General features: G+C 39.1%; 1 protein-coding gene across 3 annotated transcripts in view; it reads left to right on the forward strand.

The window, feature by feature from the left end:
- Positions 1-11,360, forward strand: part of LOC104419693 (D-2-hydroxyglutarate dehydrogenase, mitochondrial) — a 46,134-nt gene extending 34,774 nt beyond the window's left edge. The window contains exons 1-16 of one of the 3 annotated variants that reach the window (XM_010031432.3): positions 1,450-1,710; positions 2,309-2,637; positions 3,166-3,267; positions 4,742-4,789; positions 5,124-5,194; positions 5,588-5,706; positions 6,614-6,709; positions 6,815-6,924; positions 7,081-7,161; positions 7,705-7,805; positions 8,533-8,641; positions 8,729-8,834; positions 9,332-9,417; positions 9,493-9,618; positions 10,907-11,003; positions 11,088-11,360. In XM_010031432.3, the coding sequence (XP_010029734.2) occupies positions 1,626-1,710; positions 2,309-2,637; positions 3,166-3,267; positions 4,742-4,789; positions 5,124-5,194; positions 5,588-5,706; positions 6,614-6,709; positions 6,815-6,924; positions 7,081-7,161; positions 7,705-7,805; positions 8,533-8,641; positions 8,729-8,834; positions 9,332-9,417; positions 9,493-9,618; positions 10,907-10,999 (1,662 nt within the window). In that variant the 5' untranslated portion in view covers positions 1,450-1,625 and the 3' untranslated portion in view covers positions 11,000-11,003; positions 11,088-11,360. Of the gene's footprint in view, positions 1-1,449; positions 1,711-2,308; positions 2,638-3,165; positions 3,268-4,741; positions 4,790-5,123; positions 5,195-5,587; positions 5,707-6,613; positions 6,710-6,814; positions 6,925-7,080; positions 7,162-7,704; positions 7,806-8,532; positions 8,642-8,728; positions 8,835-9,331; positions 9,418-9,492; positions 9,619-10,906; positions 11,004-11,087 lie in introns of those variants that run through there. The other 2 variants (XM_039301999.1, XM_039301998.1) reach the window with 2 other exon arrangements.
- Positions 11,361-11,762: the final 402 nt, after the last annotated feature.

An 11,762-nucleotide genomic window follows, 5' to 3' on the forward strand; every position in this document is an offset into this window, starting at 1 on the left:
AAGATGACGTAGTGGATCTCAATATAGAAGTGAAGCTCGCATAGGTTCAAATACATCATTAAGTACCATAAAAAATTGCATAACCCTTATGCAATCGCAATATTCAGCAAACTTGCGAGCATTAGAGTCCGCGTCCCATTGTGGTTCAAGTAATGTTAGTGATCCTAGATAGCATGCATTGATGATAAAAAATCATTAATAGACCGATTTGCCTCTTGATGCATGCAATGTAGATTCCCTAATAGCTAATACTAATGGGCAATATCCAAAGTCAGAATATTGACTAGCAAGTTAGTCCCATGCTTCCTCGGTCGTATTCAGATTATCAAAGTAAGGTCTAACAGAGGGAATTGAAGTGTTGCGAAACCATGTAAGGATCTAATAGTTTTTGCTATCCCAATCCTCTAAGCGTTCATTAAACTTGTCTTTAGCTGTACCAATAGTTTGAGTAGGTTCATGAATATCACCGGTGACATAGCGCCAGAGTTGGCATCCTCTAAAAAAAATTGGATATTTCTTGAGCTAATAATAAATAATTGGAACCATTTGAAATGGCCTGTATGGGTATTGAAACTTCCAATTTTTCCATAATATGCAATAAAATAGTATAGTTCAAAGAAAGTCGGCGCTTCCAAAGTTGATATGCATAAAATAAGGCAAAAAATAGATTTAGGACGTCTAAATACCTCAAGAACCAATCGAAAAATGTGAAGAACTAATTAGGTTGGTAGGTGAACTGATCTGGTCAACGTCGGTCAACGGTGGTTAGCGCAGATCAATGGTGGTCAATAGATGACGTGGCGAGTGACACGGTAGATGGCGTGGCAAGTGACGTGGCAATGACATGACAGGTTATGTGGCACATGAATTGGCGGTTGATGTTAGGATGACACGATGATGACATTAGCAATACACAGCCGGCTTTGATCACTTGAGACGCTCGTGGGTGTGTAGATCTCTCGTGCAGAGTCTTCAGGTGGCGTGTGTGGGCGAGTGTGGCGTTATTCGGTAGCGCAATTTTGCTGGCTGGATATAAGAGACATTGGATATTGCAGAATGATAAAATTTATAGTAACATAATATTACAATAAATCAGAATAATGATATTACGATATAAGAGATATTGGATATTGCAATCATATGGATATTCAATATAATACTTGGAATCCAACGTATATTCAGAATGATACTCAAAATATATTTCTAAAAGGCATCGTCATCACAAATGATCAATAGACTAAAAGGCTCCCTCGCGAATGCTCAACAAAGAATCGTCACTCTAGCTCAGTGCTGCACGGGCACCACGCTCCACGGGTGGACATTGGCTGCACATGGACTGAAAAGGATTTGCCGGCCGTTGCATGCGTGGGGCCCATCATCATCATCTGCCGCCGCTAATTCCTGCTGCTGCAACCTGACGGCCTGCTGAAAATGATTTCTTTTGTCCAGTTTCGGGTAAAAATCCAAATAGAAGGGGGGCGTTGCGGTCATTTCATCCCCTCGTTTCGTCTCTTCCCGGACGGCAGTAGGAATCTCACTCGTCGTGGACGCCACTGAGAGCTCGCGCTCTGCAAAGTCCCGACGAGAAAGTAGTCCTCCAGGTTGGGTGGGGAGGAAGGAAGACGATGAAGATGCACGGGTGGAGAGCTTCGGCTCGCCGCATCCTCAAGCTCTCCTCGCGTCCCGGTCGCGGCAATCCGGCTCGTCACGGTACGGTCGCTCCCAGCGAGCGCCTCATAAACTCGGCTTGCGTTTTTCCGTTGTTCATCTCGAATGGGAATTATGCGACCGGAGCATCGTCGTGCTGTTGCTCGCTTCGATTCCGTCGTTCTGGACGTTGTTTCGGTAGATTCTCTGGTGGAGCATGATGATGTTGTTTTGTGCTCCTATTTATCGTCCGCGTCGTGAGGAATGAGGTGCGCCGCCGATCAGCCGGCGACTCGTTGACTGAAATTACTTGGTTTCTGAGTGTTCGAGTGTTTCCTGTCCGATGCTCGATCGCATGATGGAATGCGATCGGGTATTACGGATTGCGCGTCGCGGTAGATGACATGGGGTCGATTGTTTTGTTTTTTCCACGGAATGGAGGTTGGACGAGCTAATTCGAGAGCAATCCGAGTGGCATATTAGAAGCAAGATAAAACAGTAGATGAGTTACTGTGTATGCACCGAAGTCTCGAGTTGTTCTTACATAAGAATACTAAATAACTCTGTCGATGCCTGAACTCGCTCGTGATTCGATTGTTGATTACGGTTAATGGACATCGGTTCTAATAAACACATCCTGATGACACTGTCCTGAATACAGGCTCACTGCATCGCTCCGGCGGATCTTGCCGGGGAACTCAATTTTATTTCGGACACAAGCAGCCTCTTTCCGTGCATTTACATGGGAAAGAATGTGCTTTGGGAGTAAGCTTTATCCAAAGTCAATGCTTTGGTTCCGTGGCCACAAAGATTCAGAGGAACCCTGAGTTCGCCACGATAAATTCGGATGACATAAGGTATTTTAGGGACTTGTTGGGGGAGAAAAATGTTATCCAGGATGAAGATGCTCTCCTGGCTGCAAATATGGATTGGATGCGGAAGTACAAAGGTTCGAGTAAGCTTCTGCTTCTGCCTCGGAGCACTGAAGAGGTCCATTTCTTTCTTCTTCTTGATATATTTGGTTTTCTCTCGATGATGAAACATTCTGCATTCGACCTCCGAAATGTCAATGCAATAGTAGATATCTTTTTCTTCAAAAGATTTTGTGAGTCGCATAGTACCTCGTGCTTGGTTACATTGGTTCATATGACTCTCAAGCCTCAAGTATGAGACAGTTGCTCTCTCTCTCTCTCCCTCTAAAAATTTTGGAAGTTGCATATTATCTTGTGCTTGGTTACATTGGTTCATATGACTCTCAAGTATCAAGTATAAGACAGCTCTCTCTCTCTGGGTGTTTGTGCATGCACGTCCGCGTGTCCCACTTGTTGATCCGCACACTTTTAGGCACACTATAATAATCTTAAGTTCTTAATAGATTTGCTGTACATTTGAACACGCATGTTGCTCACATGTTCGATGTCCATTCTGCCTTAAATACCTCTCTTATTCAGTCTTCTGCTTTGTTCATGCTGTCATATAGTTGATTCATTGAATGCTTGTGAAAATTTTTCGTCCCAGGTCTCTCAAGTTCTCAAATATTGTAACTCCAGATGCTTGGCTGTTGTTCCTCAGGGTGGGAACACTGGTCTTGTTGGAGGAAGCGTGCCTGTTTTTGATGAGGTACACCTGTTATTGATATGATACTCCTCTTTTTTTTTTTTTAATTTAATGAAATTCATTGCATGCATGCGTGTGCGTACGCACTGACCAGTCTCCTTTTGGTCTCTTTATAATATTTTAATTTACTACCATCTAATTATGAATGCCTGTTCTGTTATGAACAGACTTAACAAGCAAGAAAAACCAGTTAGTCAAAATGGCAGATGGCACTAGGAAGAGAGGGCGCATGCTGAAGTTATTTGACACCATCACATCATTCTCACCTATTTTCTTCTTTTACCTAACATCAGTTTTGTATATTAAAATGTCCTTCCTGTACCTAGAGAATAGCATTAAGAACGAGATTTGTAATTTACAAAACTTGAAATTTTTACACATCAAGCCGCCTCATATTTCTTTCCTTTCATACTGCGAAAAGCATGTGATAATCTTAATGGTTTCTTTTTCTCATTGCTTTACAAGTATCTCCATTCTGAATATCTGTTTATAGCTGAAGACATTGACTATTGAGACTTGAGAGGATATTAATGTTTTTCTGTGGTCCTAGAGAGTAGACAATGTTTGGTGAATTGCAGTAATAAAGCTGAATATTTTCACATCATATCCTTTGAATATTTGGTATAAACTGTATATAAGTGTAAATGAACCTAAAAATGCACAAATGAAGATGGTAAGAATATGATTTTAGAGTACAGATAAATGGTTATTTTCTATTTTTATAATGTCACAACTCACCAAAGAAAATCTGTTTTAGAAATTGCTAGGAACTTCTAGTTGTGCTTCCATGTTGACATGTTTTGACATGATGACTGGCAGATGGAAAACACCATATAGCCAGATGGCCTTCAAGAGTGTGCTACATAAAAATTTGGTGGTTAAATACACTTACGAACCGACTTTTGAGGGTTCTTTTTAGTGGTTGAATTTTACTTGATAGTATCCATGATCCTTAAATTTTTATAAGTTGTTGGATATAGGGCAATCGTTAGAGTTCTGTGACAAAAAGAAAATCAAAATCATGCAATCGACAGTTGTTTACCAAACTAAAGTGTATAGTAGCCAAATCTTTCTAAAGTGATCGTGAATGGGAGGAGTGTTTGAATTTGGGAAAGCTGTGAGAGAGAAATTCAGCTAGTGGAATCCAACTTAGATTCTGATTTTCTCAGAGATTTGGCAGAAAAATGGTTTGTGTTGCCTATTGTTGTTGATCCTGAAGGTGAACCACTATTGACCATGCCGTTATCATGTGTGTTTGGCAAAAAATTGGGCGATTGTCCTACAACTGCATTATTTATGGAGTTTTGAAAATGGCAAATGTCTCAAAGTGAAGTTTGAGCACTAAAAGTGGACAACCTTGATTAGAAATCATAAGTGTCTTCAACACTAAATTTATTCAGCATAATCTTTATAAGAGTATGCCTGATATAGCTTGATTGCCTGCAATCTGAATGGCTTTTGGTTATTTATTCCACAGGTGATTGTGAACTTAGGTTCCATGAATAAAGTCATATCTTTTGATGAGGTACGTTATACAGCACAATGGATTGTCATTTTATGCTGGTTCTCCTCCAAATAACACATATTTTTTTCTGTAGGATCTGAATTCTCTCTACATGCTTGTGAGACTTCATTATTGAATCTTTTTAGCATCAACCTTCTTATTTCAAGAAGGTTTTTCCCCTAAAATTATCCTATTAGGCGCACTTTTTTTTCACTGGATACTTCATCTCCTGCTTTGGGTTTTGATAGCTCTGCGAGCTCTGTTATTCAGCAGTTTGACATGCTGAAGTCATTGATAAGATGTTGAGAAGATATTTGCTTCAAATTATTAGAAAACTTATATTAGTGTTTTATAGGTTAGCGGTATACTAGTTTCTGAAGCAGGGTGCATACTGGAAAGCTTGGTGAATTTTCTAGACAACAATGGGTAAGTGCTATTAGGATAACTTTATTTCTGCAGAGCTCACTGAGGATTGTGCATCTTGGGGAATGAGAGGTTTTGTGCATGATGCCAATAACAGAAACAAAGGACAGATCATAAATAGTTGCATAGACATAATTTTCCTGGAAGGGAACAGCAGGCTGTGTATGTGCAGATCGTGAACTCTGCTATTTTCCCCAAACCAAATACATGCTAAATGTATCTTCATATCCTTAAATTTGTCTTAGTGGAAATTGATTTCCTGATCATCCTGCTCCTGGTTGTAAATTAGGAATTTGCGCATATGATTTATTTATTGGAAGCAAAAAAGAGATAAAAGTTATGAAAATGGCAGACCTTCACCAACTCTGTCTTTAAGTACATCATGCTTCCATTCAGATTTATTATGCCACTGGACTTAGGTTCAAAGGGAAGCTGCCAAATTGGAGGAAATGTTTCAACTAATGCTGGTGGGCTGCGCCTTATCCGATATGGCTCACTTCATGCTAATGTGCTCGGTAAGTAGATCTTCAAAATGTATAGTTTCTTTTTTGGGAGAGAGAATACTTAGTCTCTTCTTCTTCTGATTATCATCTCTCCCTTTTGCATAACTATGACGATGGCGCTGGATGTGTAGTTACTTTCTCAAAGGTTTAAATTTACATGGATTGCAAAATTTAATCTGCATCCATTTACGTTCCAAATCAAGTTTCTGTGAAGTTTTAGGATAGTGCAACTGGATAAATGTTTTCACTCTTCGTTGATTGTGTCCTAATCTTTCTATTTTGGTTAATCAAGTCCCAAACCTTTTGAAAGAGGTGCAATCAAGGCTTGCTCTCATCATTGGTATAATTTGGTCACCAGAGAAAGGACCCTTTCAGCTATCAGCTTTATTTGCAGTTAAGCATAATTTTGGACTATAATCAAGGAATAAAACACGAGTTTTCTGAATCATAGAGTAGCAAGCTCAATTATGGAATCAGTTGAAAGAAAATTTAAATATTATGTAACTAGGTAGTGTGAGAGGAAAAAGTATTTTGTATTATTCAATAATGTTCAATATATACATAAAAAATAAACCCTAAAGGTCCTAAAGACTACTTTACCTTTTTTACTATAATAGGGAGGAGAACCCAACTTTCTTTATTCCTTGATTTGTATGACATTCTGGTTTTAATTTTCCATTGATTCATAAATTCAAATTCTTTGCTCAATTATTCATAAAGCCCATGTGTTTTTTTTTCCTTGATTATGGTTGATATAATGATTGATTTGTGAAGAAAAACAAACCACTACACATCCTTCAAAGGTTTAGGACTCAATTGCCTACAATAGAACATTTAAGACTTAACCGACTGACTGCCAAAAAGTTTAGGACTTCTTTTGCTTTTATGCTGGAGTTCATAGTTTAGGTCTGTGTTGCAGGTCTTGAAGCAGTTTTAGCTAATGGAGATGTGCTCGACATGCTCGGTACTTTACGCAAAGACAACACTGGGTATGATCTGAAGCATTTGTTTATAGGTATAATCAATATGACGGACCATTTCTATTGACAAATTTATGGTACAACCCATATGATTAATAGCATAGTATTCCACTGAACAATGATTCTATTTGATGTTGTAGGCAGTGAGGGGTCCCTGGGAATTGTTACAAAGGTGTCAATTCTGACTCCTCCAAAGTTATCATCAGTTAATGTAGCTTTTCTTGCATGTACAGACTATTTAAGCTGCCAGGTAAAATTAGTTTCTTCTCCAGATTGACACATTTTCCAGAATGACAACATTTTGATCTAGACCATAACCTTATAATCCGGGCATACTCTGTCCCATGGTCTTAAGGCCTCTTTTAATTGAGCACAAGTCAGTATCATTTTTTATCATGTGCATCAGAAACTTTTGTTGGAAGCGAGGAGGAAACTGGGAGAAGTTCTCTCTGCTTTTGAGTTTTTGGATGAACAGGCAATGGATCTTGTAAGCTTTCTGCACATTTAACTTTCAAGTATTACATCAGGCATTTTGTACATAGGTACATAACTATCTTATCCTTTGAATTTGGATATATCGCCTACCTTGGAATAGAGTTGTAAGTTGCAACAGGATCGAATGTGGCTGCTAGAGCTGCCATCTATATACCATTTATGTCTTACAGTTTTCTGTTCTTACTTCCACTTTCCATAAAAAATAATTTTCACATCCATTTTCCATTACAGTTGACTGCATGTCACTCTAGCAATTTTCAGTAGTTTGTTCCATTGCTTGGTCTAGAAGATGCTACATTTATGACCATCTCTTCGTTTCCCGTTATAGATTGTGTGCTTCTTTAACTTCCTCTTTTTTTTGTCTTTCTTGGCGTGCTGTTTTATGACTATGAAACACATGGCTTGACTGTTATAGATGGACTACGTCTAAACTAACACCTTTTTGCTTGACAGTCTATTTATTACTGTGAAGCAAATCTTGAAAGTAAAAGTAAAAGTACATCCTTAAGCCAAGTTATTTCACTATTCGTGGCAGGCACTAAACCATTTAGAAGGAGTCCGAAATCCATTACCTCCTGCACTGCACAAGTTTTATGTTCTGATAGAGACGACAGGGAGCGATGAACGTTCAGACAGGTAAATCTCTTCTTCTACTGCTCAAATTGAGGTGTTCCATTTAAGTCCACATGAAGCTGTGATGCACTATAACCTGCATCTACTGGAAAATTACACTCCTCTCCTTGGTCACTGCCCAATTTTATTATTATTTATATTAACTGGCCAGGATGCAAGATTACCTTTGAATATTCTTCATTGTTAGTCTGAATTAACTGGAGAGCTGTGAAGGCTCCAATATGAAGATCTTCAATGAGGAAAAAGTGAATCTAATTTCAATGGGGATTCCAAGCTAAAGACAAATTGAATCCTTGCTGATCTTATCAAAGCAGAGTATAGATATTCATTCCTGGATTTTAAAGTTGTGGGCAATCAGATTTCTCAAACTTAGGATGAAAGTTCATCACTTTGTTATTCTGCTGCTCAAGTTTAACCTTTGAGATTAAAAACTCGTCTAGAATATAGTGCCTGACCTACTTTATGCAATTCTTGGACTTGCAATTAGAATGGAAGCTCACTGTCAAGAGGCAACCCCACACATTTTGCAATTTGGCTTTCTGCATTACTGACCTTTTCTTGTCAACTAAGCATATGAGATTGCAATAGCATATGTGTGCTGGGTATTTTGTGTTTGCAATTTGGTGGTAACTTGATAGTGCCATGCATAGTTTGGTTCTGCTGCAGCGAAAGAAAAGGTTATGGTCCTTTTATCACCTTTATACATAATATTCAATTTGGATAATTTCAGAGAAAAGCTTGAAGTTTTCCTTGCTCATTCCATGGAAGAAGGCTTGATTTCAGATGGTGTTGTTGCACAGGACATCCAGCAGGCATCATCAGTTTGGAATATTCGTGAGGTTTCCAGTTCTCTGTGATTTCTTATTATTGTCAAATTCCTGCTTACATACATTGGGAGTAGCAATAGCCATATTGGTGCATCGCAGGGTATAGCAGAAGCATTGATGAAAGCAGGGGCTGTCTACAAATATGATTTATCAATACCTGTTGAAAAGATTTATGATATTGTGGAGGAACTGCGAAATAAACTTGGTGAGAGAACTTATTGCTGTTACACATTCAATACTTGAATGCCATGATATTCTTTTTCCAGGTCTATAATCTTAATGTGGGATGAAAAGAGTGATTTTGTTACGTAATGTGAACCACAGGTTTTATGTCTTAGCAGGTGTTCTGTTGGCTAAAAGATACTCCATTTTAGAATCCTTAAGAATCCTAAGCTGGTCCAACGTCTCACTTCACCTCTGTCATACATCACAACATGTTGCTGGAATTCCTTGTTTGCATGTTTAGGAGGTCATGGACTATAAACCTGAAGGTGAACTTTAAAGAGTGAAATCAAGCTACTTGTATCGTTCTAGGATGTTTGTAGCCATCAGTTTTGAGATTGATATTTACAGTGTGATAGACAGGAGTTGCTTCTTCCATGAATGTAACCAGCATTTTGTCACTTGTCATAATCTTCCAAGGACACCGGAGCATGAATAATTAGCCAATAATAAACTTTCTATTGGTTTTCAAATTTGTAGGACACTTGGCCAGGGTCGTGGGATTTGGGCACCTTGGAGATGGAAACCTGCATCTCAATATTTCATGTCCTCAATATGATGATGCCGTAATCTCCTTGGTCTTTCTTTAGAAAGCTTCTATGCATTTGAATACAATCTCATAAGAAGGGGGTGCATTGCAGGTATTAGCACAGATTGAACCTTTTGTCTATGAATGGACCTCTAAGCATGGTGGAAGTATTAGTGCGGAGCACGGCTTGGGACTGATGAAAGCTGATAAGATTTTCTACAGCAAGTCACCTGCAGCTGTAAGTTGAGCTTCTTGCAGCGGTACTTGGGTTTATAACCTGGAATTGCAGACTTAAGTATTTGTAGCATTCCATAGTTGTTGATATTTCGATGATCGTAAAGCAAAACTTGTTGGAAAACAATGACCGGGAAAGGTATTTGGGGTGAGATGCACTTCTCATAGGGAGTAAAGTTTGACATTGATATATTAGGGTGAATAAAAGCAGCTAGTTTAGATGGTTAATATCAGGTACTCAGAAGCTTCTTTGCAGCATATAGGGCAAAGAGGAACAACGGTCATCCTTTGTTGGACATGGTCTACCATTTAAGAAACGGGGAGATCTAGTTGAGAATCTATGGTTCCTCCAGAGCTTAACTTATATGGCAGATGATAACAACTGTACTGTGTCTAGGTGTGGCCTTTCGTGAAAGAAACATGGTGTGGGCAATACTTGTATATGGCACTAGAGCTCTATCTAACACAAAGTGGATGTGGCAAAGACTACTGATAGAAAATGGCCCCGAGCTGGGAGCTTGGGATGTTTATAACTTACCTTGAAACTTAGTTGCTTGGAGGCATTGCGTTTTACATAGTTTAAGGTCTGCCTAAAAATGGTTTTCTGATTTATTGCTCATGTTTAACAGCCATTTTCTGCCCCAAAAATGTAAGCTGTCTAGAAATGGTCCAAAGTAAATCCAGCATATTTGTGAAAGTTCCCTCTCTCATGCAAGTGAGATGTGTGTAGTGCACTAGCTGGACATAACCACATCAAGGCCATAACTAGTGACTAGACCACAATAACAGAAAACTGACATAGTAAGGATGACTAAAAGGCATTGGACATTGACTCGTGCCCCTAACTGTGTTGAACAGCCCTTATCCCCCTAAGTTTAGGTTGTCTGGAGTCATTCCCATAATGTATACACACCATTTTTCCTAGTAGTTCATGACATTCTTATAGCTTGATCCATTATCTATATTAGATAGACACTTCTATTGGTAGCAATATAGACGTTATTTCACTCATTTCTATAGCTGAAAGATCTTCTAGCCCATTGGGCAATCTAAAAATTCATGAGAAAGCATGCTCTTTAGATGTCTCGAGGGTAAAAGTGATCAACCCCACCCGGCCACCACGCCCGAGAGGTAAATGGGTGGGCTCGGGCAAAGATCGTACATGATAAAGCCTGGCCCGCACATCTTTGGTCAGGCCCTGGCAAAAATTTCCCTATGACCACCTCTAGTCGAGGGTGGATTATTCTTTTTTCTAGTTGTGCAAGTTGGTGAATAATACTCTGCCTGTATAGGTGCAATTGATGGCTTCCGTCAAGAACTTGCTGGACCCCAATCACATACTTAACCCGTACAAAGTTCTTCCCCATTCTCTAAGTTCCCCGTGATGAGGTTGGAAGTCCTACGCACTAGATGCTTTGTCTGCTTCTCAGTTCTTAATTCAGGCTTTTAGTTGTAACTAAGACATTGCTACAGCAACTGCAGGAACTAATCGAGCATAATCTCATGGTGAAGAGTCACGCTATTGTGGGAAAATGGAGGAGTTTTCTGTGTAGATATCAATCATAACATTGGCTCTCATATCTGGGAGATGTAATAGAGTATCTTATCTCTGCAATATAAATGCTGTACGCAATAATAAGGTCATGTTCATTGCTATGACAGGATAATCTTGTAAAATCTTGTGCAATATAAGGTCCCGTTTCAATGCTGTGACAGGATAATCTTATAAAATCTTATTTGTTGGAACGTTGTACTGTTTCTTCTGACAATGTCCGACATCTTTATGTCTGTAAGGTAAAGAGAGGTAAAGAGAGATGTAGGCTGATCTAAAGAGCTTAATTCGAAGACCAGCGGCTATGAGTCCGTCGATGGAAATAGTTTCTTCACGCTGGATGGTTTCCTACACGAACATTTGCCCTAATATCCTGTTATATTTCGGCACGGCATAAAGAAAGAAGGTCGCTACTTGCTGTTGCTGTTTAAATGGAAGATATGAACTGGTTGCTGTGGCTGCAAACATTCTTAAGCAAGGAGAAGATTCTATTCTCGGAGTCACAGCTATTTGTCAGGTTTTGTGTGGAAGTCACAACTATGCATCAACGAAGGTAGAGAAGAGGGTTAATATGACGAAAAACTCTAAATAAATAT

The sequence above is a fragment of the Eucalyptus grandis genome, chromosome 9 (assembly GCF_016545825.1).
Source record: "Eucalyptus grandis isolate ANBG69807.140 chromosome 9, ASM1654582v1, whole genome shotgun sequence".
In the NCBI taxonomy this organism is placed as follows: domain Eukaryota; kingdom Viridiplantae; phylum Streptophyta; class Magnoliopsida; order Myrtales; family Myrtaceae; genus Eucalyptus; species Eucalyptus grandis.